The sequence below is a fragment of the Rutidosis leptorrhynchoides genome, chromosome 3 (genome assembly GCF_046630445.1).
Source record: "Rutidosis leptorrhynchoides isolate AG116_Rl617_1_P2 chromosome 3, CSIRO_AGI_Rlap_v1, whole genome shotgun sequence".
NCBI classification, from domain to species: Eukaryota; Viridiplantae; Streptophyta; class Magnoliopsida; order Asterales; family Asteraceae; genus Rutidosis; species Rutidosis leptorrhynchoides.
In genome coordinates, this window is record NC_092335.1 from 412753569 (window position 1) to 412781464 (window position 27896).

General features: G+C 38.5%; 2 protein-coding genes across 2 annotated transcripts; one reads left to right on the top strand and one right to left on the bottom strand.

Annotated features, from left to right (window-relative positions):
* Nucleotides 1–16318: 16318 nt before the first annotated feature.
* LOC139902825 (uncharacterized) lies at nt 16319–19816 on the bottom strand. The gene is made up of 4 exons (XM_071885469.1): nt 19497–19816; nt 17720–19455; nt 16751–17627; nt 16319–16674 (listed from the first exon to the last, which is right to left on the bottom strand). The coding sequence occupies exons 1-4, from the start codon at nt 19570–19572 to the stop codon at nt 16499–16501; spliced, it is 2865 nt and encodes a 954-aa protein (XP_071741570.1). The 5' UTR covers nt 19573–19816; the 3' UTR covers nt 16319–16498.
* A 228-nt stretch (nt 19817–20044) lies between these two features.
* Nucleotides 20045–27050, top strand: LOC139897779 (small ribosomal subunit protein uS10c-like). The gene is made up of 3 exons (XM_071880475.1): nt 20045–20370; nt 20448–20498; nt 26605–27050. The coding sequence occupies exons 1-3, from the start codon at nt 20182–20184 to the stop codon at nt 26914–26916; spliced, it is 552 nt and encodes a 183-aa protein (XP_071736576.1). The 5' UTR covers nt 20045–20181; the 3' UTR covers nt 26917–27050.
* Nucleotides 27051–27896: the final 846 nt, after the last annotated feature.

The window sequence follows — 27896 nt, forward strand, 5'->3', positions numbered from 1 at the left end:
AAAAATCTTGGAATCAAAAGAGTGGTGGAGTGGGATTGAAAGATTGGAAGTAATCTCCTTGAAATCGGATGACTATATTGATAGGTTCTTGAGTAGGTAAATGAAGAGAGATTAGGGAGTGAATTAACTTGAAAGAAAATTGGAAATGAAATTGTATGTGTATGTGTGCAAAATAGCATGATTATGGAATGGATATATAGGAGATTTAGTTTGTTTTCTTACACAAAAGTCACACATGAGGTTAAATGGCTGGTTCCCACATGTAACATCATGTCTAGTGGCTGATCATTGAAGTTTATTGTTGGTATCTACCAATAGTAAATACGTATAGAAGCTGGGTATGATACGGTTACATATACCCTAGATATACTTGTAGAAATTTTGAGGAATCGGAACGAGAATTCAAATATGGACGGGTTTATAACTGTAAAAGAGGCTCAAAACTGGGCTTTTATTTTTGGGTCAAACCGGGCCAAAATAAAATTTTAAGACATTTTTAATAAAGCAATGTTAGCACAAAAAAAAAATTTCCAAGCTGACCTGGCAGCTCGACCCCAGCCAGGGGCTCTGCCCCTTAGACCCCGCCAGGGGTTGCCACCCCTTGGACCCATCTTATCGGGGGCGCTGCCCCCGAACCCCCGTCATAATCAAGATAAGTTCAAACAAGTGTGCACTCCACACTTCCCCAAACTTGATCGATATTTATCAAGATTATTTTGGTTACAAATTAATCCCATTACACTTAAATCATATTGGTGACATAGATCACCAACACATTATAGATTGTAAGTATATATGTTAAAGAACGTTACATATAGTTATCGTTTTGAAAACTTAAGTTAGTGGTCTCAAAGTATACTTATAACTTATTGTTGTTAGTTCACAATGAAATGTTAAACCATCCTTAAATCATGTTAAATATGTATAGATATGTACATCTACATAATCGTATAATTATCATGTGTTATATAGTTCGTGATATCATCGGTTAAATTGGACGGTTAAACGTTGTGTGAAACTCTTTTCAAAAACATAAGTCTCAACAGTTTGGATTGCTTATCATGTTGGTAAGGTTTATTTTATGTAAATATTAATCTCATAAGTATAAAACGATCGGAAAAATCCGGGTCGTTACAGCCTAGTTTACCTGATGGTGTTCCTGGTGTTCCTGTTCTTTCAAACATTTTTCATGATCATCAAGCTTCTTTTTACAATCAGCCAACTCCTTTTCTTGATCATCCACCCTCTTAGTCAACATATTAACCATACGCAATAATTCCTGCAAATTGTTGCCTTTTTGTGTTGGATGAGGGTCCGAAGTCTGCTCTGACTCCTCCTGCAATAATTCCTTCAAACTGCCACCCAACTCCTCTTCAACTTGATTATCATCTTGTGTATTTTCCTCGTCTTCAACAACCTCTCCTTGAAAGTAAGAGGAACTCCCAATCCACCATTGACAACCTCTCTCTGTCTCAGATGGGTGCAGGGAACGAAAAGGTCTTTTTTTCTTCGGACAATCATCCTGAAATGAACTTATAATAGTAAAAACAAAAGGACGCAAGGACGCAAAAGTCATTTTGCGTCAAGACGCAAAAACGCAAAGAGCATCTTGCGATAGACGCAAGGACGCAAGAGTAAACTTGCGACACACGCAAGGACGCAAGCATGGTTCTTGCGCCTGTAACAAGTATAACCCAGGGACCACACGCAAGGATGCAAGTACATCCTTGCGACATACGCAAGGACGCAAGGTGTATATTGCGTCCTCTTGCGATACACAAAACTGCTCTGTTCAAACAGAAACTGCTGTATATACACTATATAAAAAGCTCTTGGAGATATTAACTAACCATTATATGTAAAAGTTTTAGGTAGTCAGACACTATAAAGGTGTCAGCAGATGAACGCTTCCAAAATAATGCTCTTGGTACTCCATCCTTATCAGTTTTGGTACTACGGTATGCCTCGAGGATCCAAATCTTAAATGCCCACATAAAACCAGCCAAAGTGTAAGCCTTTCCACCCCCACTCTCTAATTGGCTTTCTCGAACCTCAAAACCTTCGCTCACCGCTGAGTAAGTAGCATCCCAAATATGAGACCCCCATGGGTACGCGTTCACCTTATTGAAATCTTCAACCAACCATAGAAACTGTTTACTAACCACATGTTGCCCCTGCTTCCCCATAAACGCTCTCTCTACGATCAAAATTATAGCTAGTCGAACAATATCATCGTCACTAACCTTGGGAACCTTTACATCACCTTGTTTTTTGATAAGGATGTTTTGTATATCACTAACCAAAATGTTGCTGGCATCGGGACGCTCTGGAAAACAACACCGTCTAATGGGTGCGGCCTTAGATTCATAATTTCGAGGGATGTAATGTGCCATGTCCGTCCAGCTACCAAACATAAAGCCGGTGACTAAACAAAATTCACGCCGACCAAATCTAATCATAAAATTAGGAGAAAAATGAAACCATATATCTTGTTGCTCTTCAGGGTACTTACTAGCATCTAATTTTGCTGAACGCTCACATTTCCGTTGGAGCATGGCATGTACTAGGCCAGGATCATTACCCGTGTATGAAAGATCTAACCAGGGACCAAAGCATGTACTCCTAAATAATTTTTCTTGTCTCTCAGTCAACATTTTCTTGACCTGAGGAATCACGGTCAACATATTCTTCATGGTCAGTTTACCTTCCACATAGCCCTGTAAAAGTCAGAAGAACATCAGAAGAAAATCACATAGACGCAAGCACACAAGACAGAGATTGCGTACAAGGCCGCAAGGACGCAAGGTTAACCTAGCGTAACCTCTGTGCAAGACGCAAGGACGCAAGGTTAACCTTGCGTAACCTATCATCAAGACGCAAGGACGCAAGGATCACCTTGCGTGCACATGCAAAGGTAACCTAATGTGTGATGCCCCGTACAAAACCATCGTGTACGAATCATCAACAACAGGATCATTACAAGGTTAAGTACTATATGCGTTTTCAAAAAGAGTTTTGTATTCAATAATAAAGTGATGTCTAAACCAACATCGAGTGTTTTACAATCCAAAATCATGCTTCACTAAGTAGAAGCAAATAATAAGTGTATGTGACCACAACGGTCGTTACAAGTCATAGTTTAAAAGTACGGATGTTTGAATGCAAAATAAAGTAGTTCATGCGATAGCAACTCTAAGCAGCGGGTGTCTACAGCACGACTAGTACACAGCGGAAGCTAACCTCAAGCACCTGAGAAAAACATGCTTTAAAACGTCAACACAAAGGTTGGTGAGCTATAGTTTAAGTATAACAGTATGTAAGGTAGGCCACGAGATTTCAGTGCTACAAAGAGCGTTTCAAAACAGTATGATAAAGTATATGTTAACCGTGGGCACTTGGTAACTAACTTAACGTTTATACCCCCTGAAAGTATACTTGGCAAGTGCGTATGCCTACGAAGTATTAAACACTCGTTAAATGCTAGCGCGACTAGCTCGAGTGGGGATGTCAAACCCTATGGATCCATATCTACGATTCGCGTTCACGGTTCAAAAACCAATGATTAAACATTACCGAGCTAAAGGGAATATTTATGCCGTTGTATAACCCACACATATGTAGTTTAAGTACTCATGCCTAGTATGTAAAACATAAAATCCGCATGTATTCTCAGTTCCCAAAATAAGTTAAAGTAAAAAGGGAATGCTATAACTCACAATGATAATGTAGTCGTAAAGTCGGTTCGAAAAAGGTGTGCAAGTAATCGGTCCGAAAGTCCTCAACTTAAGTCAAATAGTACTAAGTCAGTAAATCGTTTTAATAGGTTTAAAAGTATGTATTTAAGGTCATAAAGGTCATCATCATTCATCATCAAACAAAAGGCGTAAAGTAGGTTTCGTTTATGAAAGTGGTTTAAAACGAAGACTGACTTCAGTCAGTCACCACGGCCTCTATCCTTACTGAATTAAGGTGAGACTAGTGGCCATGGCTACGTATATGAGTCCTTTAAGTGTGGTAAAATTTACAGAAGCAAACTCGTCTTCGTTTGACCGTGGCGACGGTCTAAGTGCGAGTAGGTCAGAAATTTCTGCACAACGTTAAAGGACATAGTGACGATCGGAGGGCCATAAATCCTAAACCGTAACTCGGATTAAGACGAGTCCTATATGAAAAGTTATCTACTCAAAAAGATCTATCTAAAAATCATGGTTAGAACAGCCCAGGTCTGCTGGTATGTTACAGAAACAGCAGGTCAGTAGGTTTTGGACTGAAACAGTAAGTTTAAGTGAGTTCCGGTGGTCTTGGTGCTTGATGTTCATCATGGTTCTCATCCTTGATGCATATAGCTTCAAGTGTACAACTCATGGGTGTGTTTAAATCATCTTAACCAAGTCTTGACCATCATAACACTAGTGCAAGTCTAAGACATGAAGCACAACTCACTTAAGAGTTGTATGAAGTTTGATGAACCAAAGTTACATCAAAGTCTTAGATCTAACACATACATGAACTTTAAGACTAATAATAAGTTACAAACTTGAAAGTAAACTAACTAATCAAGATCTTAAGATGTAGAACATAGTTCTTAGTTAGATCTTGAAGATCCAAGACTCAAAAGTCTAGATCAAGCATAAGTATACAAAGTTATTTTTAAAGAAAACTCATTTACATGTTCTTGAACTTTTAAGTTAACTTTAAGTTCCAAGAGATATGATATCAAGACTAACTTGTAATACTTGACCAACAACAACCAAAATCATAAAATTAAAGTGCAAGTAAAACTAAATAATCAAGTAAATAAGTTCATGAGTTTCATACTTTAAAGATTTAGAAAGTAAACATTAAGTTCACTTCATGTACTTCAAGTATGAGTTACAACACAAGAACTTTGAATCTTTTGACATAATGTATGTAGAACATAACTAGGTAGTTTGTTCTTGTATGTTCTTGAAAATACAAGATATTATGAAGAATCAAACTAGTAAGTTTGATTCTTGAAAGCTAGTAATTAAGTAACAAGTAACTACAAATTAAGTAATTAATAACAACTAGTAAGTAACTAAAAAGACAAGTATCAAACAACAACAAATGATGATGATGATTAAGAGTGCTTTAGGTTTGGTTTTGTAAAGAAAAGAAGAAGAGAAAAGAACTTCATAATACTTACAAGTATGAAGAGAAAAGAGAGAAAGTAAAGAGAGAAAATAAGATGCAAGTAATGTGTGTGTGAAGTGTAAATGAAACTAGTGAATGAAGTAGTCAAAAAAAAAAGATTTGAATCCCTCTTGTGCTCTCACCAAGTCACGGCTGCAGCAGAAATTAGGAGGGAGGGAGAAGTGTTCAATGGTTACTTAGATGCTAAAGCTTAAAAGTGTGGATATTAAGGGTGCATGCATGGGGAAGGTGTGCAACTAGATTCCAAGTCTTCTTTAACTAACTAGTTCATGATCTAATTACCATTTACATGTCTTAGTAGGTTAGTTAATCCATTAAAATGGGTAGGGTGGGCTTGTAAGCCCAAGGTCATAAGTCCATTTCACTAATAAAGCCCAAGTTCACTTAATTAACAAGTTAATCCAATTAAAAGCCCAAGTAACTAACTAACAACTTTAGTTAATTAAAATGATTAATAAACTTAATCATGAATGCAAATAATACTTGAAAATATTATTCGTGCAAGTTCCGGGTGTCACAAAGACGTTTCGGGCAATTAAAGTCAAGTTCGGGCAATCATGGCAACATGTAAATGTAATAACATACATTCGTTTAATCACATGTATTAATAATAATAATTATTAATAAATAAACGTTGGAAATTCCAGGGTCGTTACATTACCCACCTGTTAAAAAAAATTTCGTCCCGAAATTTAAGCTGAGGTAGATGGAGGAGTCGGGAAAAGGTGAGGATACTTCCGCATCATTTGATCCTCTCGCTCCCAAGTAAACTCAGGTCCTCGTTTGGCAGTCCATCGTACTCGGACGATCAGAATCTTGTTGCGTTTCAAAGTTTTGATCTCACGATCCATAATTTCAACAGGCTCTTCCATGAAGTGGAGTTTGTCGTCAATCGTAAGTTCCTCAAGTGGTATGATAAGTTCCGGTGCCGCAAGACACTTCTTCAAGTTTGACACCTGGAAGGTAGGATGAACTGAGCTCAATTGTGCTGGTAGATTCAAACGGTAAGCAACGGGTCCAACACGTTCCAAGATTTCAAATGGACCAATGTATCGTGGGTTTAACTTTCCACGTTTTCCAAAACGGATCACACCTTTCCAAGGTGCAACCTTTAACATTACACGGTCACCAACATTGAATTCAAAGTCCTTACGTTTAAGATCAGCATAACTCTTTTGGCGATCACGGGCAGTCTTAAGTCTAGCTTGGATCTGAGCAATCTTCTCCTTGGTTTCGTGGACTACCTCAGGTCCGCTGATTTGCTTTTCGCCTACTTCGGCCCAACAAATAGGAGATCGACACTTACGGCCATACAATGCTTCAAAAGGTGCAACATTAATGCTAGAGTGATAACTGTTGTTGTACAAGAATTCGGCGAGTGGCAAATGTCTTTCCCAGGCCTTTCCAAAATCAATGACACATGCACGCAACAAGTCCTCCAACGTCTGAATCGTTCATTCACTTTGCCCGTCAGTCTGAGGATGATAAGCAGTACTCATGTCAAGACGAGTTCCCATGGCTTCTTGCAAAGAACGCCAAAATCTAGAGGCAAAACGGGGATCGCGATCAGAGATGATCGATAAAGGTACACCATGACGAGATACAACCTCTTTGATGTATAATTGAGCAAGTCTCTCCATTGTATCGGTTTCCTTCATCGCTAGGAAGTGTGCAGATTTGGTGAGGCGGTCAACAATAACCCAAATGGTATCATATCTGCCCACTGTCTTTGGTAGCTTGGTGATGAAATCCATTCTGATCCTTTCCCACTTCCATTGTGGGATCTCTGGCTGTTGAAGTAAACCAGAAGGTCTCTGATGCTCGGCTTTAACCTTTGAGCAAGTCAAACACTTACCAACATAAGTCGCAACGTCCTTCTTAGGATTCGGCCACCAATACTGTTCTTTAAGGTCGTGGTACATCTTGCCCGCTCCAGGATGAATCGAATATCTCGATTTGTGTGCCTCATCAAGTATCAGGTTTCGTAGATCTCCATAACAAGGTACCCAAATTCTTCCGGCATAGCATCGGAGTCCAGACTCCCTAACCTCGAATCGAGAGACAAGTATGTTCAAATGTTCACGAGATATGTTCTCCTCCTTGAGAGCCTCAACTTGGGCTACTCTGATCTGGTTGTTGAGGTTCGAATGGATGGTAATGTTCAGAGCCCTAACACGAAGAGGTGCCGTCCTCTCCTTTCGGCTTAAAGCGTCAGCTACAACATTGGCCTTGCCAGGGTGATAACGAAGTTCACAATCGTAGTCGTTGAGCGTCTCGATCCATCGACGCTGTCTCATATTTAGTTGCTTCTGATCAAAGATGTGTTGGAGACTCTTGTGATCGGTGAAGATAGTGCTCTTAGTTCCATACAAATAGTGTCTCCACAATTTGAGTGCAAAGACAACGGCTCCAAGTTCAAGATCATGTGTAGTGTAGTTCCGCTCGTGAATCTTCAATTGTCGGGAGGCATAGGCAATAACTTTTGATCGTTGCATCAGTACACAACCAAAACCACTCTTCGATGCATCACAATAAACAATAAAGTCGTCACTGCCCTCAGGAAGTGATAGGATAGGTGCGGTGGTCAACTTCTTCTTCAAGGTTTGGAATGCTGATTCGTGTGCGGGTTCCCAAATGAACTTCTTGCCCTTGTGAGTCAGCGCGGTCAAAGGACGCGCAATCAGAGAAAATCCTTCGATAAACCTTCGGTAATAACCAGCGAGACCTAGGAATTGGTGAATATGAGTCGGAGTAGTGGGGGTCTCCCACTTGCTGATAGCTTCAATCTTGGCGGGGTCAACTTTGATACCCTGGTCGCTCACAACATGACCCAGAAACTGAACTTCCTTCAACCAAAATTCACACTTGGAGAATTTGGCGTAAAGTTGCTCTTGTCTCAAGAGTTCAAGCACTAGTCGGAGGTGTTGCTCATGTTCTTCTTCGCTCTTAGAGTAGATGAGGATATCATCTATGAAGACGATAACAAACTTATCCAAGTAAGGCTTGCAGACACGATTCATGAGATCCATGAACACGGCAGGTGCATTTGTTAAACCGAATGGCATCACGAGAAACTCATAATGACCATAACGGGTCCTGAATGCAGTTTTCATCACGTCACTTTCCTTCACCCTCAGCTGGTGATATCCGGATCGCAAATCGATCTTTGAGTAGACACTCGATCCTTGTAGTTGATCAAAAAGATCATCAATTTATGGAAGAGGATACCGATTCTTGATAGTCAATTTGTTGAGCTCACGGTAGTCGATACACATACGAAAGGATCCATCCTTCTTCTTTACAAACAACACAGGTGCACCCCAAGGCGAGAAACTTGGTTGGATAAATCCTCGATCAAGCAGTTCTTGTAGTTGACTCTGTAATTCTTGCATCTCGGAAGGTGCGAGTCTATAAGGTGCGCGAGCTACAGGTGCAGCTCCTGGCACTAAATCAATCTGAAACTCTACGGCTCTCTAAGGCGGCAATCCAGGCAATTCTTCTGGGAAGGCATCGGAAAATTCGTTCACAATTCGAACGTCGTTCACGCTCTTCACCTCAGTTTCTACCGCTTTCACATGTGCTAGGACAGCAAAACGTCCCTTCTTCATAATCTTTTGCGCTTTCACGCAACTAATGAGGTTCAAATTCGAGGTACATCTCTCTCCATAGATAACCAGTGGTTCGCCATCTCCTTGTGGTATGCGAAGTGCTTTATCTCCACAGATAATATCGGCCCTTATCTTGCTCAACCAATCCATGCCGACGATCACGTCGAAACTTCCCAGTTTGATAGGTATCAAATCAATTTCGAAATCTGCGCCAGCTATGTTGATAATAGCTCCTCGACCAATGTGGTCAACCTTTTCAAGTTTTCCATTTGCGACCTCGACAAGCATACTTTCTTTTAATGGGACTAATGACCAATTAATCTTATCGCAAAAATGTCTACATACATAACTTCTATCCACACCAGTATCAAACAAGACAGAAGCTAAAAGATTGTTGATTGTGAATATACATATCACCAAGTCGGGGTTATCGCGTGCATCCCTTGCATTAACATTGAAGGCTCTACCTCGGGGTGGTCCTCCGTCTTTTCTCTTGTTTGGGCACGCATTTCTAAAATGGCCCGTCTGCCCACATTCGTAGCACTTCTTCGGTCCATTGGTGTTTGGCTTCCCATTCAAAGTGGTGACCTTGCAGTCCTTCCCGATATGCCCAGACCGTTGGCACTTCTCGCTGACAACATTGCAATACCCAGTGTGGTGTTTGTAGCATCGCTTGCATTGTGGTAAGGTTCCTTTGTAGTTCGGGTTGGTGTTGGTGTTGTTGTTGGGATTAGGGTTTCCACCATTGTTGTGCCTCTTGGCGGGGGTCTGATCGTAGTTTCTCCCCCTGTTGTTGTTGTTGTTGTTGTTGTTGTTGTGGTTGTTGTAGTTGTTGTCCCATTTCCTCTTTTTGCTACTACCAGCCTCAAACTTAGCCTTCTCTGGCTCATCAATAAGAATCTGATTCATGAGGGTATGCGCCATGCGCATTGCTTCGGGAACATTCGGTGGTTTGGATGATGTGACGTTTCCTTTGATGGACTTAGGGAGTCCCCAGAAGTATCTCTCCATACGCTTGAATTCCGGGGTGACCATTGTCGGACACATAAGAGCTAGTTCCAAAAATCTCCTGTTGTAACCATCAAGGTCGTTCCCAACGGCCTTTAACTGCATAAATTCGATTTCCATCTTCTGGATTTCGGTTCTCGGACAATACTCATCAATCATTGCCGCTTTGAATTCCTCCCATGGCGTAGCATACGCCTCATCGATACCTTTCGCTTGAGCTAACGTTTTCCACCACGTTAGCGCGTCGTCAGATAGCGTGCACGAAGCAAACTTGGTCTTATTATCCTCCGAACAGTTGCTAACTCGGAATACTGATTCAAGTTTCTCGAACCATCTGGTGAGACCAACCGGTCCCTCGGTTCCACTGAAGTTATGCGGTTTGCAGCTCTGAAATTCCTTGTAAGTACAACCATTTCGAACGGGTGGGATAACTGGTGGTGGTGGCGGTGGAGCTTGGAGATTTCTTTCTGCTAGGGCTGCAGCGACCCGTTCGTTGATCATGTCCTCAATCTGGGCGGCGGTAGGTGTGGTTCTTCCGTTGGTCATGGTATTCTAAACAAAAGTTTTGACTTAAGTCAAAATCCAGCATTCAATATGTAATAATATAGTATATATTAACCAACATGGAATCAAAACATTACATGTTATTAAATAATGCATCTAGGTACAAATACCACAGAATCATCGTACAGTAATGTAAATAGAACATCGTGCAAGAATTAAATAACGCAAAGTTCCATTCATTAATAATAATAAGTTTCATACATCTGAATAAGTCCGTACCATACATGAGTAATACAATAAACTACAACTAGATTATATAACAAAATCTAAATACAAAAGTCCTACGGTGAAGGTGGGTGTAGGATGTCTAAAACCTGAGCCAACTGCTCCTCGAGCTCAGTAACCCGAGCTCGGAGGATTCCCACATCCCTTGTCAATTCCTCGACAGTGGGAGATGGTGGGGCAGGCGGTGCTGGTGGGGCCGGTGGAGCGGATGGTGCTGGTGCTGCAGATGGTGCGGGTGGTGCTGAAGTAGATGGTCCAGCTCCGGATGTAGACGGTACGTCCCTAGATGGGAATGGTCCGTATCTAAATCTAGGCGGTACGGTTCCAGGAATAGTCAATACGTAATGGGGAACCTTATGTATCTGTGGGTCGGCAGGGTACGGCACAAGCCGCTTACGGGCAGTAATCCTCCGACGCCGACCAAAAGCGTCAGTGAAAGCACGACCTCCATTCACCCCTGGAATAACGGTGCCATCAGGGCGGTACCGCTTCTTCGGTGGGGTGGAGGGTGCCTGAATAGGTACGTCAGCGGGATCCTCATCATCACTGGAGTCATCCGAAGAGGTGTCGTCTGATGGAGCATCAGTGGAAGACCCGTCGTCTGAATCATGTGGTGGCGACACGGGTGGCTCAACTGGCAGTCCGAAGGCGGCCAAAATCTGTCTGTGTCTGCCTGGCGGAATCGGCACTAAACGTCCGTCGGGATTGCGTCGGCAAGGCGTGCGCATGTGGTTACGAAACTGCCCTTCCCCGAACTCCGCGGGAATCTCAATCCCACCGATGCGGGGCTGTGACCCCGAGGGTCCGGGAGCAGACGGAGCTGGAATCTCCTTAGGGTCAGAAGTGGTCACAGGTGCCGGCGCACTACTACTCGCTCCAGAAGACGAAGCGCTGGGATCACTAGTGGGTAACGGGACCGGTGTATCAGCAACAGTAGCAGGTGGTGTGGTGGAGTCTGAGTCTGAACTGCCCAAAACACTAGCAGGTGGTACATCCGACATCTGAACAAGGAAAAATAAATTTTCCATGTCAGTAAGTCATAAGCAAGCACGTATTAGGCCAACAGTTTAAATCATGTATAACAATAAGTAGCATGGCAATAATAACGAATCGTACAGAAGTAGCATGCAATCGAAAGCGAGTAATATCATGCAGTAGTGAAATCATGTAGTAGCATACGGCATATAGCAGTAAAAGTATGCAGCAGCATGCAGTAAGTTCAGCGGAAACAAGTAAACTAGCAAGTTGTAGATTAGTCCTATTAGTGAATCCTACTCGGGTCGGTCTTAGACTCACTAATGCAACCTAATTCCCTACAACCAATGCTCTGATACCAAATGTGATGCCCCGTACAAAACCATCGTGTACGAATCATCAACAACAGGATCATTACAAGGTTAAGTACTATATGCGTTTTCAAAAAGAGTTTTGCATTCAATAATAAAGTGATGTCTAAACCAACATCGAGTGTTTTACAATCCAAAATCATGCTTCACTAAGTAGAAGCAAATAATAAGTGTATGTGACCACAACGGTCGTTACAAGTCATAGTTCAAAAGTACGGATGTTTGAATGCAAAATAAAGTAGTTCATGCGATAGCAACTCTAAGCAGCGGGTGTCTACAGCACGACTAGTACATAGCGGAAGCTAACCTCAAGCACCTGAGAAAAACATGCTTTAAAACGTCAACACAAAGGTTGGTGAGCTATAGTTTAAGTATAACAGTATGTAAGGTAGGCCACGAGATTTCAGTGCTACAAAGAGCGTTTCAAAACAGTATGATAAAGTATATGTTAACCGTGGGCACTTGGTAACTAACTTAACGTTTATACCCCCTGAAAGTACACTTGGCAAATGCGTATGTCTACGAAGTATTAAACACTCGTTAAATGCTAGCGCGACTAGCCCGAGTGGGGATGTCAAACCCTATGGATCCATATCTAAGATTCGCGTTCACGGTTCAAAAACCAATGATTAAACATTACCGAGCTAAAGGGAATGTTTATGCCGTTCTATAACCCACACATATATAGTTTAAGTACTCGTTCCTAGTATGTAAAACATAAAATCCGCATGTATTCTCAGTTTCCAAAATAAGTTAAAGTAAAAAGGGAATGCTATAACTCACAATGATAATGTAGTCGTAAAGTCGGTTCGGAAAAGGTGTGCAAGTAATCGGTCCGAAAGTCCTCAACCTAAGTCAAATAGTACTAAGTCAGTAAATCGTTTTAATAGGTTTAAAAGTATGTATTTAAGGTCATAAAGGTCATCATCATTCATCATCAAACAAAAGGCGTAAAGTAGGTTTCGTTTATGAAAGTAGTTTAAAACGAATACTGACTTCAGTCAGTCACCACGGCCTCTACCCTTAATGAAAAGTTATCTACTCGAAAAGAACTATCTAAAAATCATGGTTAGAACAGCCCAGGTCTGCTGGTCTGTTACAGAAACAGTAGGTCAGTAGGTTTTGGACAGAAACAGTAAGTTTAAGTGAGTTCCGGTGGTCTTGGTGCTTGATGTTCATCATGGTTCTCATCCTTGATGTATATAGCTTCAAGTGTACAACTCATGGGTGTGTTTATATCATCTTAACCAAGTCTTGACCATCATAACACTAGTGCAAGTCTAAGACATGAAGCACAACTCACTTAAGAGTTGTATGAAGTTTGATGAACCAAAGTTACATCAAAGTCTTAGATCTAACACATACATGAACTTTAAGACTAATAATAAGTTACAAACTTGAAAGTAAACCAACTAATCAAGATCTTAAGATGTAGAACATAGTTCTTAGTTAGATCTTGAAGATCCAAGACTCAAAAGTCTAGATCAAGCATAAGTATACAAAGTTATTTTTAAAGAAAACTCATTTACATGTTCTTGAACTTTTAAGTTAACTTTAAGTTCCAAGAGATATGAGATCAAGACTAACTTGTAATACTTGACCAACAACAACCAAAATCATAAAATTAAAGTGCAAGTAAAACTAAATAATCAAGTAAATAAGTTCATGAGTTTCATACTTTAAAGATTTAGAAAGTAAACATTAAGTTCACTTCATGTACTTCAAGTATGAGTTACAACACAAGAACTTTAAATCTTTTGACATAATGTATGTAGAACATAACTAGGTAGTTTGTTCTTGTATGTTCTTGAAAATACAAGATATTATGAAGAATAAACTAGTAAGTTTGATTCTTGAAAGCTAGTAATTAAGTAACAAGTAACTACAAATTAAGTAATTAATAACAACTAGTAAGTAACTAACAAGACAAGTATCAAACAACAACAAATGATGATGATGATTAAGAGTGCTTTAGGTTTGGTTTTGTAAAGAAAAGAAGAAGAGAAAAGAACTTCATAATACTTACAAGTATGAAGAGAAAAGAGAGAAAGTAAAGAGAGAAAATAAGATGCAAGTAATGTGTGTGTGAAGTGTAAATGAAACTAGTGAATGAAGTAGTCAAAAAAAAAAAGATTTGAATCCCTCTTGTGCTCTCACCAAGTCACGGCTGCAGCAGAAATTAGGAGGGAGGGAGAAGTGTTCAATGGTTACTTAGATGCTAAAGCTTAAAAGTGTGGATATTAAGGGTGCATGCATGGGGAAGGTGTGCAACTAGATTCCAAGTCTTCTTTAACTAACTAGTTCATGATCTAATTACCATTTACATGTCTTAGTGGGTTAGTTAATCCATTAAAATGGGTAGGGTGGGCTTGTAAGCCCAAGGTCATAAGTCCATTTCACTAATAAAGCCCAAGTTCACTTAATTAACAAGTTAATCCAATTAAAAGCCCAAGTAACTAACTAACAACTTTAGTTAATTAAAATGATTAATAAACTTAATCATGAATGCAAATAATACTTGAAAATATTATTCGTGCAAGTTCCGGGTGTCACAAAGACGTTTCGGGCAATTAAAGTCAAGTTCGGGCAATCATGGCAACATGTAAATGTAATAACATACATTCGTTTAATCACATGTATTAATAATAATAATTACTAATAAATAAACGTTGAAAATTCCAGGGTCGTTACATAATGACAAACACAAGGACGCAAATATCACCTTGCGTACATTGTGAGGCATACGCAAGGACGCAAGGATTGTCTTGCGTCTACATAGCAACAGAGTTACACAACTTAAATCTAGCAAAAATTCTTGGGTATCGTACGCAATCTCAATAATATACAATCAAAAACACAAAATACAAACAACAAATTTCGTTGACACATTTTATCGAACAGTTGGCGTGCAAACAGTGCAAAAACTTTGTTTTAGCACATAAATCTAAGAACTATGAAGTAGATCGAATAATATAACATAGATCTAAGAAATCTAACCTGTTCTTGTGACATAGTGAACGATGATGGTGATTCGATGATGTTGGTGGCGTAGAAGCTCGCTTGTACTCGGGAAGATCGAAGATGGAAGGATGAAGAAGATCTAGTAACGATGAAGATGTGAGGAGGATGGCGTGAGGATGATGATGAAGATTTTGCGAGTGATTTGCGAGTGTTTGGAGAATGTAAGAAAGCTTGATAACGATCTTGCGAATGACGAGCGAAAGGGCACCAGAGAGGAGTTTGCGTATGTGTGTGGTTGTAAGGGAACAGTGAACGCAAACTGATCAGTTAACTAGTTCTTTTAGGGAAACACGCAAGGTCGCAACGTCGCAAGGTCGCAAAGACGCAAGGTCGCAAGGACGCAAGGTGTCTTGCGCCTTGCGAGGGCAAATTGTCAAACTTTTTTTTTTAGTGCTGTCAGTCAACCAGCTTCAAAAAAAAAAAGACTTTTTTGCTCAGTTGGTCCCTCTATTATACCCCAAATCGCTGGTTTGGTCCCTCAGTTTTTAATTTGGCAATCAGAGTCCCTTTATTATTTTAATTTTGCAATTGGAGTCCCTCCGTCAACTGGACATCCAAATCGAACGTTAACTCTCATCATGTGAGTTACACGTGATGGGTATTATCGGAATTAAATTTTTTTTTTTTTTGGTATTTAATAACGCCAACGGGTAAGGTCCCCACTTTCATCCTCCGCTTTTCACTCTCTTCTCACTTGAAACCCTAATTCATTTACATAACGTATTAATCAGAAATTGGAGCTACAAATCGATAACAATGGAATGCTGGTGTGGTCGACCTTGTGTAATTCGAATATCTGGCACTGAATCTAACCCTGGACGTCGATTCTATACATGTGAAAAAAAGGTAAGATTGTTTATGTTGTTTCGAATTTTATGAAATAATTAACAAGATGTTAGCATTTCATGTTTATGTTGTTGCTCAGATCACTAGGTGCGACTTCTTTGCTTGGTATGATCCTCCAAATACAATCAATGCCCTAGCTACACTTATGAATGCCAAAATGGAAGTGGATGAAAAGCTCAAAGATGCAGAAAAAAGAGAGACGAATTGGAAGATGATGTGTATATTTAGCTGGATTGTGTTTGGTATTTATTTTTTTAGTCATTGAAATTGTGGTGTATGTATGATGTACTTTGTAAAATGGTAATGGTAATGGAATGAAGCTTGTTTTGTTAAATTTTGCATCTGTTTTATATCTGTATCAGTAACCTTACAACACAAGACAATGACTCCAAGTGTAGACAATAAATTGTAACCAAAGTCATACAGTGTAACCAAAAACACAAGACAATACATTGTAACTAAAGTGAAATGACAAACATACAGACAATACATTGTAACTAAAGTGAAATGACAAACATACAAGCATTACCAAATGTCATAGATTCCAAAAGTCAACATAAGTACGTAGTACCAGTTACCAAATGTGCTTAAACTTACCAAAAGACAACAACACACCTTAATAAAATACAAACATTGTACCAAGTCACATAACAAGTTTTAAGTAGACATAAAACACATGATTAAAACACAAACCACCACCAACATTCACTTCTTCTTCTTCCCTTTTCCAACTACCATTGTCTTCTTTGAAGGAGATAGCTTAACTTTCACTGTCTTTTTTGTCCACTTGTTATCCACATTCCCACTTCTTTTCTTCTCACCTGTACAAGTACTCTTATTGTGTCCATAAGTACCACATGTGCCACACTTCTTTAGCTTGCCTATAAATATTAACAAAATAAATACCATATTAATTGAAATGGTACTAGATGTAATTAATAAATAAAATGAGCATACCTTTTGAGCTAAGTTTACCACTATCACCAATGACATCAACTTCATTTTTGGACAACCTTCTTTTCTTTTTTGGACGACCAGGTGTGGAAATAGTCTTTGGTGATACCAGAGTGAACATGCCTTCTGCCTTTGGCCATAAGCTTCTCCCATTCAATGGCTCAATGGTGTATTGGTAAGTTTTGATCCATGTATCTAACAAATACACTGGATGAACCCATGTTTCTGGTTCACCAGTTTCCAAACCATTTTCACTCATGTTATAAAACACTGCAATTGCATGCTTACAAGGTATCCCTGTTAGTTCCCACTTTCTACAAGCACATGATCTAGTCTCCATATCCACAACATATTGATTAACTTTTCCACTCACTTGGTACCTTTGATCTCCACCCCATAAGACAGTACACTGGTGAGCCTCAGATTTGATTTTCTCAAACAATTTGGTGGCTGCAGGTGTTAAAGGGCCATTAGTCTTGGAAATGTTTTTCTTTACATTAACAATTCTCTTCATGCAATACTCTCGGATGTATTCTAAAGCTGTAACTATGGGTTTGTCACGTGCATCAACTAACCATCTGTTGAAACACTCACACATGTTACTGAGCAACACATCTGATACAGCCCTTCCTGTAAAATGACTCCTTGCCCACTGATGGGCAGGAATTTTAGCTAACCAAACAAAAGCTTCATTATCAAACTCCTTCAATTGTTGCATAGCCTGCTCAAACTCAGGAACTGTTGTTACACTAGCACATCTCCACAAGTGATTCTTATAAGCAACACCCCTGAAATCCCCTTTCATATTCCCATGAATATGTCTAAGGCAATGTCTATGCTCAGCACAAGGAAACACATTTGTAACAGCTTGTATTAAACCCTAACAGCATAAAACAATAAAAGTTAAAGTAACTAACCATTAACAAATGTAATGTAATTAAATTAAATATGAATTAAACAAGTAATTTTTACCTTTTGCCTGTCACTGATAAAAGTAAAGTTAGAATTGGTAGACAAGTCAAGATCTTGACCCAAGCACTCTAAGAACCAAGTCCAGGATGAACCACACTCTTGTTCAACAATGGCATATGCTACAGGATATATGCCATTGTTTGAATCAACCCCTACAGCACTCAAAATACAACCAGTTGCAGGTTGTTTCATAAAAGCACCATCCAACCCAAGTAGATCTCTACCTATTGCTTTAAAACCCTTCTTCAATGGTCCCAAACAAATGTAAATTCTCTTGAAAACCCTAGTTTCAGACTTTAGGGTTCCTGGCTCAACCTCAAACTTAACAGTAGTATCAACATTACCTCTCTTTAATTCACAAACATAATCTCTGAGCTCAGCATACTGAGATTTATAATCCCCTTGAATCATCTTTGTTGCCTTTCTCACAGCACGATATGCTTTATGCTCACTGATGATTAATTCAGTTTCTGTTTCCAAATATGATCTGACAGCTTTAATTGGTATCTTTGGATTCTTTTGAATTTGAGGTACCAACCGATTTGATAAAAATTGGTAAGTGCAGAATTTTAGTATTCTTGCAGGTTGACATTCATGTTGGTGTCTGTAGGTTCTAACCTCCCATTCTTCACTATCTTTTTCTTTGGATACCAACAACACCCACTCACAAACAATGTGTAATTCCCTTTTTGCCCATTTGTTAGTCTTCCCACTACAAGATTCCCCTGCTTTTTTAATTTGACTAGTCACTTTGTCTTTACTCTTCCCAACTACACCACCTTTAACTCTTAAGTTACTGGGCCCCACATCACATTTTGTCTTCTTTGACAAATCACTTTGACTAACTATCTCACCACCTTTTGAATTTATACACAACCCTTCACATTTAACCCTAATTCTTCTTTTGTCATTCTTAACAATAACTAGCTTTCTCCTAGTTTCAATAGCATGCATTCTCACAGCTTCCCTAACCTCTGATTTACTTTCAAACTTTTGTCCAAGATAGAAGAAAGTTTTTCCCACTTGAACACTACCTTCAACCTCCTTTTTATGATTACGAATTCTCTTCTTCCTTACCCCTTCTTCATCACTTTGAGAATCATAGCTTTCAAAACCATCATTGTTCAACACTTCCAATTCTGTACCCTCAATATTGACCTCATCATCTTCAAATGAGTTACAGCCATTTCCCATAAACTCTACATTCTTATCAATGTTAAAATTAAAATCTTTCATCTCTACATGAACATCCAAAATCTCATTTTCATCATCAACAATGTAATCACTATCCTCAGAGTCACTACCTTCACTGTTATCACCCTCTACTAAGCTCCCATCACTGTGAACACCACCAACTACTAAGTTATCATTATTAATTTGTTCTGACCATAACCTCTTCCCTTTAATATCCTCATGTTCAGCATACACATCAATTTGCCTATAAATCACATCACCATCTTCTAGACAACTAAGCAAATAGTCCCTATGTTCATTATCATTTAAAAGATTTAACCCAGTATCCATGTTTGTATTGGGTTTAAGAAAACGATATACCACAGACCTGGTGGGATCATAACCTAATTCTTGCATGACTGAATCCAGTTGTCCTAAACAAAACTTTTCAATGTCAAAACAATCAATGTAATCAGTTTTACCTTCTGTGTACACAACTTCACTACCCATTCTAAAATATCCACCATGATGTAACACAATCGTGAACAAATCAGGGTATACATCTGAAAAATGTGTAAAAAATTAAAGTTAACAAAACAATTACCGTATAATTGGTCGATAGCCTTTTGATCAGTTTCTGATGTACGAATAGTCCATGAATCATCCATTGAATCATCCATTGATAATCAATTTTGCTTTTAGGTTTTACTTCGTGGTTAACACTATTTGGAGGGATGAGTGTGAAAATCGGTGGATAAAAGTGGGGGACCATACCCGTTTGGGTTTATTCAGTACCAAGAATTAAAATTAATTCCGATATTACCCATCACGTGTAACTCACGTGATGGGAGTTAACGTTCGATTTGGATGTCCGTTAGACGGAAGACTCCAATTGCAAAATTAAAATAATAAAGGGACTCTGATTGCCAAACTAAAAACTGAGGGACCAAACCAGCGATTTGGGGTATAATAGAGGGACCAACTGAGCAAAAAAGTCAAAAAAAAAAAAAAAGGGTATTTTGTTGATAATCCCTATTCCATTTTAGTAGATCAAGTCGGCTATAATGGGCGACATGCATAATTGCTAAATGGTCTAATGGGCTTACTACGGTTTTTTATCCATACCATATAACAAAGTAAATAGAACCGGGTTTGATATTTTGTTTACCTCTTTTATCCCACTGTCCTTCCGGAAGTGGATAACCCTCATAACCAAAGATTCATTTTCTGAAGAAATTTCAGAAGCTGCAAAAATTAACTCAAATATTGTTCCACAGCCCCAAGAAAAAATGGCAATTTCATCATCTTTAGCAGCAACAATGTTCCCTTTATGCAATTCATCTTCAATTTCATCAACACCTAAGCTTTCTGCCGTACCATTTCTTTCATCAACTTCCAAGATTCAGTTTCAACCAACTCGGTTATCTTCAACAACCAAAGTTTTTGCAGCTCCTGAAGCTTTAGAACAAGCCCTTGAGGTGGGTTGTATTTATTTCACCCATAGTTATGTTTCTATTCAATTTTTGTTTTAATTGTCACAATGTTGTTTTCTTAGGTTGAGGATCCTGAATCTTCTACAGTTATTGTTGGTTCTGATGCTGAAAAGGTAACCTTTTTGTACTTTAGGTATAAAATTTTGGGCTCATTTGTGTTGAATTTGTGGCTAATGCAAGAATTTAGTGTGTTAATTAACTGTATGGTATAGGTTATGTAGTTTGTTTGACATACTTGGTGTGTGGGTGCTATTTTGTTGATGTTTCAAGAAATGAAATGTGAATATGGTCTATATTTTATGGAAATAGAGCAGAATCAGATTATAGATGAAACGGGTATTTGGATGTATGTGTTAGAATAACTTTCACCCGCTTGAATGAATTGATTATCTAATTTTATTATTTAAAGTTGATAAAATGATTACAATTACTGTTAGAATTGTTGTATATTTAGATTTAGATTAGTTAGAAGATAATTAGTTTTGATTTAGATGTAGTAAGTTTGTAGTGTTTAGTTGATTTGTATTGAAAGAGGGGATGTGGAGAAGATTTGTGATTTAGAATGATTTGAGTGTTTATTAATTGAAATGTCTTATGTGTTTGGTTACATCAAAATGGTGAGGCCTTATGCCTATTTATAGGCCTCATGAGTGAGTCTTAGATATTTTATTAGAAATATCTAGATTTCTAATAAATAATATCTAGATATTTTTTGTTAATAATATCTAGATATTTTGTGATTATATCTAGATATTTTTGGTTAATAATATCTAGATATTTTTGTTTTATAAATATCTTCTTCTACTAATTAATTCTAGAATACTCTAGAAATACATTAACATTTTAACACTCCTCCTTAATGTATTTCGATGTTACTCTGAGCATGTTGCGTAAGAACTCGAACTTTGGTCTTGGTAGTGCTTTGGTGAATATGTCTGCAATCTGCTCTTCGGCCTTGCAGTATTTTAATTCAATATCTTTCTTGGAGGAGACTTCTCGCAAAAAGTGATATTTGATATCAATGTGTTTTGTTCTACCATGGAACACTGGATTCTTTGCCATCGCGATTGCAGACTTGTTATCGCAATATATCTTTGTAGCTTCGTCTTGTTTCTCGCCCATATCTTCTAGTATTCTTCTTAGCCATATAGCTTGATTAGCTGAGTTTGCAGCTGCGACGTAATCGGCTTCTGCTGATGATTGTGCCACAGTTTCTTGTTTCTTTGATGCCCATGAGAAGACACCAGATCCAAGTGTGAATGTGTATCCTGAAGTACTTCTCATGTCATTCACCGATTCGGCCCAGTCACTGTCTGTGTATCCATGAAGCTTCGAGTCTGTAGTCGGCTTGTACCATATTCCATAGTCCATGGTACCTTGCAAGTATCTTAGTATTCTTTTAGAAGCTCCGTAATGTATTTGAGTAGGGTTTTGCATGTACCTGGATAGCAGACTCATTGCGTACATGATGTCTGGTCTTATTGTTGTTAGATATAGTAGACTTCCAATGAGACTTCTGAATCTTGAAGCATCCGCTTTCTCCGATCCATCTTCTTGTCTCATCTTCTCATTGGCAACTAGTGGCGTCGCGACGGTTTTACAACCGTATAGTTTAAACTTTTTCAGGAGATTTTCTGTGTATTTCCTTTGGCATATGAAGATGCCTTCCTTTTCTTGACTGATTTCGATGCCTAGAAAATAGCGCATCAAACCAAGGTCGCTCATCTCGAACGTTTTCATCATGTCTTCCTTAAACTCTTGTATCATTCTCTCATTGTTTCCCGTATATATAAGATCATCAACATACAAGGAAATAATGAGAGTGTCAGAGTTACCTTGGGTTTTGATATAGAGTGTGGGCTCACTTTGACTCCTCCTGAATCCTGAACTTGTGAAGTAGCTGTCAATGCGGCTATACCAAGCACGTGGTGCTTGTTTAAGTCCATATAGAGCTTTCTTTAGCTTCAGGACTTGGTCTTCTTTTCCTTTCTGAATGAACCCTTGTGGTTGCTCGACGTATATTTCTTCTTCGAGAAATCCATTTAGAAAGGTTGATTTTACATCTAGTTGGTGAATCTTCCACCTTCGTTGAGCTGCTAATGCCACAAGTGCTCTTATAGTGTCTAGTCGAGCTACTGGTGCAAAAGTTTCGTTGTAGTCGACTCCTTGTTGTTGTGAGTAGCCTTTAGCTACTAGCCTTGCTTTGTGTTTTTGTATAGAACCGTTAGGGTTGAGCTTTGTTTTGTAAACCCATTTAACTCCAATATATTCTTTATTTTCTGGAGGATCAACTAACTCCCATGTGTTGTTTTTCTCGATCATTCTGATTTCTTCATTCATAGCAGCCACCCACTTTTCATCTTTTGCTGTAACTTCATAGCTTTCAGGTTCTATAGTTGTGAAGTTGCAAGTCTCATATACCTCTGTTAACTTTTTGACTCTTCCAGGTGTTGACTCTGGACTTGAATCGTCTTGCGCTAATGGTATTGTTACCGACGGAGAAGTTGGCGTAGCAGGGCTCGTTTCTCCGGTACTTTCATCTTGTTCAGACTGCTCCATTTGTAGTGGTTGTTGAGCTGGAGTTTCTATAGATATCCGCGGCAGATATGTTTGCTTTTCAACTTTGTCTTCCTCCCAGTTCCAAGAAGCGTCTTCGTCAAACTCCACGTCTCGGCTAATCACGATGTTATTGGTCTTCAGGTTATAGACTCGGTAGCCTTTTGATTGTGTGCTATAGCCCAAGAATATTCCTTTTTCTGATTTTTCATGGAGCTTGTGACGTTTCTCCTTAGGAATATGGATGTAGCAGATAGATCCAAATACTCGTAAGTGTTTTGCCGACGGTTTCCTTCCACTCCATGCCTCAATAGGTGTCTTGTTTTCGACGGCTTTCGTGGGACATCGATTTAGTATATATGCAGCTGTGTATACAGCTTCATCCCAAAAACTGTTTGGAAGGCCTTTTTCATGTATCATTGTTTTGGCCATTTCCATTACAGTTCTATTCTTGCGTTCAGAGACGCCATTTTGCTCAGGAGCGTAACCAACAGTGAGTTGGCGTTCAACACCTTCATCTCCGCAAAATTTATTGAATTGTGTAGAGGTATATTCTTTTCCTCTATCACTCCTTAGTGTTTTTATATAATGGCCACTAGTTTTTTCTACGTAATTCTTGAATTTCTTGAATATCGTGAGGACTTCTGATTTTTCACGCATGAAATAAACCCACGTCATTCTAGAATAGTCATCGATGAAGAGAATAAAGTACCTGTTTTGGTTAAGAGACGGGGTCCTCATTGGTCCACATACGTCAATGTGCACCAGCTCTAGTATACCTTTCGCTCTCCAAGCTTTGTCACGAGGGAAAGGTTTTCGATGTTGCTTGCCCATCATACAGCTTTCACACGTGTCAGTGATCTCTTCTATGTTTGGCAAGTCTCTCATCATATTTTTCTGTTGGAGGATTTTTAGTGCGTGAAAGTTAAAGTGGCCAAATCTTCGATGTCATAGCCATGATTCTTCAACTTGAACTTTCATGGCCGTGTCTCTGATATACTGCCAACGAAGCGGAAAGTTGCGGTTCTCCATTGGCACTTCAGCTATTAATTTGTAGTTGTTTTTCTTGTCACGGATAACGCATGATTTATCTTCGAACAGTAACGAGTATCCATGCTCCATCATTTGTCCAACACTTAGCAAGTTACTTGCTAAGCTTGGTACTAGAAGAACGTCATTAACAGATCGAGTGCAGTTATTAGTTTGGACTGTTATAGTACCTTTTCCTTTAGTATCCACGAGTGCTCCATTCCCTAACTTGACGCGGGACTTTACGGAGGTGTTGATACTATCAAATAACTTTTCATCTCCAGTCATGTGGTTGCTACACCCACTGTCGATTAACCAAGTATCGTCCCTCTGTTTATTTGCGACATGGCAGGCATAGAATAGCTGATTTTTGTTCTCCGGTATATCTTCACTTTCTTCTGTGAAGTTAGCTCGATGATTTTGTTTTAAACGGCAATCTTTTTCTAGATGCCCAAATCTTTTGCAGTTATTGCATTGTGGCTTCCCTTTGTGGAAACAATCTTTCTCCAAGTGGTTTGTCCTTTTGCAAATACCACATGGAGGGTAGCTTTTTCTTTTTTGATCGGACCCGGTTCTGGGTTTATCTCCTCCTCTCGAATTTTCTTCAATATTTCTTTTCCCCCCATTGTTAGATTTTTGAGACCTTAATTTGAGTTTAGACTGAAAGGCACTTTCAAGTGAGTTTTCACCGCGCCGACTCAGTCTAGCCTCATATGCTTCTAGAGAGCCAACTAATTCCGTTACTGACAGAGTCTCGATGTCTTTTGACTCCTCAATAGCGGTAATGACATGATCGTATTTTTCGGTCATACTGATAAGTATCTTTTCTACAATCCTTTTATCAGTTATATTATCTTCATAGGCTCTCATTTGATTTACTATTTCTTTGATTCTAGAATAGTAATCTTTTACGGTCTCGGTCTCTTTCATGTTTAAATTTTCAAAATCTCGTCTTAGAGTTAGTAGTTTTACGGATCTCACCTTAACATTTCCTTGAAATTCTTCTTGAAGGATCTTCCACGTCTCTTTAGCTGTCGTAGCTCCCATGATTCGTGGAAAGATAGACGGTGTCAAGGCTTGTTGAATATAGCCTAGTGCAGCAGCATTTCTTACAACATTTTTGTTGTATTTTTCCTGTTCTTCCGCGGACAGAGTTTCGACGTCTTTTGGAGTTCTAAACCCGACTTCGACAATATCCCACAAGCTTTGTGCTTGGAAATATGTCTTCATTCGGATACTCCAAAAATCATAGTTGTCGCCATCAAAGATGGGGACGGGAATATTATATGCACCAACGGTAGTCATGGTGTATTCGAATGCACGCCCAAAATGGCTCTCGATACCACTTGTTAGAATTGTTGTATATTTAGATTAGTTAGAAGATAATTAGTTTTGATTTAGATGTAGTAAGTTTGTAGTGTTTAGTTGATTTGTATTGAAAGAGGGGATGTGGAGAAGATTTGTGATTTAGAATGATTTGAGTGTTTATTAATTGAAATGTCTTATGTGTTTGGTTACATCAAAATGGTGAGGCCTTATGCCTATTTATAGGCCTCATGAGTGAGTCTTAGATATTTTAATAGAAATATCTAGATTTCTAATAAATAATATCTAGATATTTTTTGTTAATAATATCTAGATATTTTGTGATTATATCCAGATATTTTTGGTTAATAATATCTAGATATTTTTGTTTTATAAATATCTTCTTCTACTAATTAATTCTAGAATACTCTAAAAATACATTAACATTTTAACAATTACAATCACTTTTAATACGCACATCTGAGTTCCCTCTGTAGGTTTTAGTCATGTCAAATTTGGATATCTATCTTTGGCATTAGTATTCCGTTATTTCTACTTATCTCTAAACTTGACATGCCACTGTCGCCAAAAAACTATGATGCTACTTGGTGTAATTTCATTGGAGAGGAGGTCTGACTTTCATATTAAAGTTTTTGTGCCAAGTTTTAGCAGCGTTTTACCTTGGTCAGAACTAATGTGACAAAACGGTCGGGTCAGGTTTTTTAATGGGTAATAAAAACTTATTGCTGGCTTGTTGCATTGTTCAGTGAATCGATAGTGCTTCTGTTATTAAATGAAATTAAGACAGTAAATAATAGTAAGACATAGGTCTGTTATCCTGAGTAGTGCTGTAAAACCCGAAATTAATCGGCGATTACTCGGTTTTTGGAGAGGTCCGATCCGATTAATCACATCGGTCAAACTCTTGGTCAACCCTTGGTCAATTATCGGTAAACAGGATCAATTGGGATTAATCAGTCAACATCCGATTAATCGGTCACCTTAAATGGGGATTAATCGGTCAAAGTCAAACTTAGTTAGAATCTGATTAGTCCCTGATTAACCGATTACTCCCTCCACCTGACTGATTACTCCCGAATTAGCGTTTTTTGCAACCTTCCTGACTGCTAGGTTGTGATTCAGTTCCTTAAGTCTTTATTTTGTAGGTCATAATTTCATTTCATTTTCAAGTAAAAGGTAGAATAAACTGGACCCACTGAATAAATGATAAATGACTGAAATGATTCAACAAACCTGCAAGAGGCCAGTTTTTATCATTTCAATGGTTAAGTTCAGTAAAAGCTTAATATATGTCTTGTTTTTTATCAGCTGGCACCGAAACAAAAAATAAGGATTAAACTGAGGTCATACTGGGTGCCTCTAATCGAGGATTCATGCAAGCAAATCATGGATGCTGCCAAAACAACTAATGCAAAGACCATGGGTCCCGTTCCATTGCCAACTAAAAAGAGAATTTACTGTGTGCTTAAATCTCCTCACGTTCACAAAGATGCAAGATTTCATTTTGAGATCAGAACCCATCAACGGCTCATTGACATTCTACACCCGACTGCACAAACCATTGACTCTTTGATGCAGCTTGATCTTCCTGCCGGTGTTGATGTTGAGGTTAAGCTTTAGAAAAACATATGTTAAGTCCCTTTTTGTTATTAAATGTTTCTACTTTACACTTTTGTGTAGTGATATTGTTACTTAATATATCGTTGATGATTAAAAGGATGGTGTTTGGCCGGTAAAGTATTTTGTAATGACTTAATCTTGAAATCATGATTTAGATGCTTTAAAGTTTACTCCGTAAAATATAAGGTTTAGACCACAAGTTCGATGGTTCTAGTATACAGTTGGATGTCATGAACCAGTTTTTCAAATCATTAGCAATTGTACGTTAAAGTATTTTGATGTAAGTCGCGGGGTATGTGAAAAGTGCATTTCCATGGTAGCTAGCCAAGTTGTCACTGATTGTATGAAATTTGTAGGAAATATATATGCGAAACAATCTTTTGGTCATCAAATAATTGAATTATTATACGTAAAAATATGATACTATATGTTATGGTTATAAATATAACAAGATACCATATCAAACATAACAAGATATAAAATCAGAAATTTATACTCCGTATAAAGATATGTTGATCCTACATGGAGTAGTCTAAGAATCATGTTTAACACTTTTTCTATTGTTTACATATGGTCTATTTTCCAAGGTACACTAACTAAAGCTATCAGACTTGATAACATGACTGGAAATGGAATCGAATGAATTATCCATAATCTATCCTAAACGTTTGTTCATCGTTTAACCAAAATCAGTAGGTCCTAACGTGAGTATAACAAATATAACAAAGTTACAAGTAATGTATCCATTTACAAGTATTATTCATTTTAGAACTAAGGTGACATGTGCGTCAACCACCATGACATAAGATACAAAACTTCCTCTATAGAAAATGCATTTACGTTAAGGTGAATTTGGTAAACCCGTAACTACATTTTGTAATTAATGCAGTTAATCTAATGCCAATTTTCATAAATACCACTTTCGAGAAAGAAAAAAAATATATACACACACACTAGCATTGTGCTATGGAGGAGGTAGA

What these genes read in the sequence shown, in the direction of transcription:
- LOC139902825 (XM_071885469.1), bottom strand. Translation starts at nt 19,572, where the DNA reads ATGGATGATTCAATGGATGATTCATGGACTATTCGTACATCAGAAACT. An exon ending in GGCTATCGACCAATTATACG is followed by an intron (nt 19,456 to 19,496) that starts GTAATTGTTTTG and finishes CACATTTTTCAG; the next exon opens with ATGTATACCCTGATTTGTTC. An exon ending in TTATCAGTGACAGGCAAAAG is followed by an intron (nt 17,628 to 17,719) that starts GTAAAAATTACT and finishes TTATGCTGTTAG; the next exon opens with GGTTTAATACAAGCTGTTAC.
- LOC139897779 (XM_071880475.1), top strand. Translation starts at nt 20,182, where the DNA reads ATGGCAATTTCATCATCTTTAGCAGCAACAATGTTCCCTTTATGCAAT. An exon ending in CTTTAGAACAAGCCCTTGAG is followed by an intron (nt 20,371 to 20,447) that starts GTGGGTTGTATT and finishes TTGTTTTCTTAG; the next exon opens with GTTGAGGATCCTGAATCTTC. An exon ending in TTGGTTCTGATGCTGAAAAG is followed by an intron (nt 20,499 to 26,604) that starts GTAACCTTTTTG and finishes GTTTTTTATCAG; the next exon opens with CTGGCACCGAAACAAAAAAT.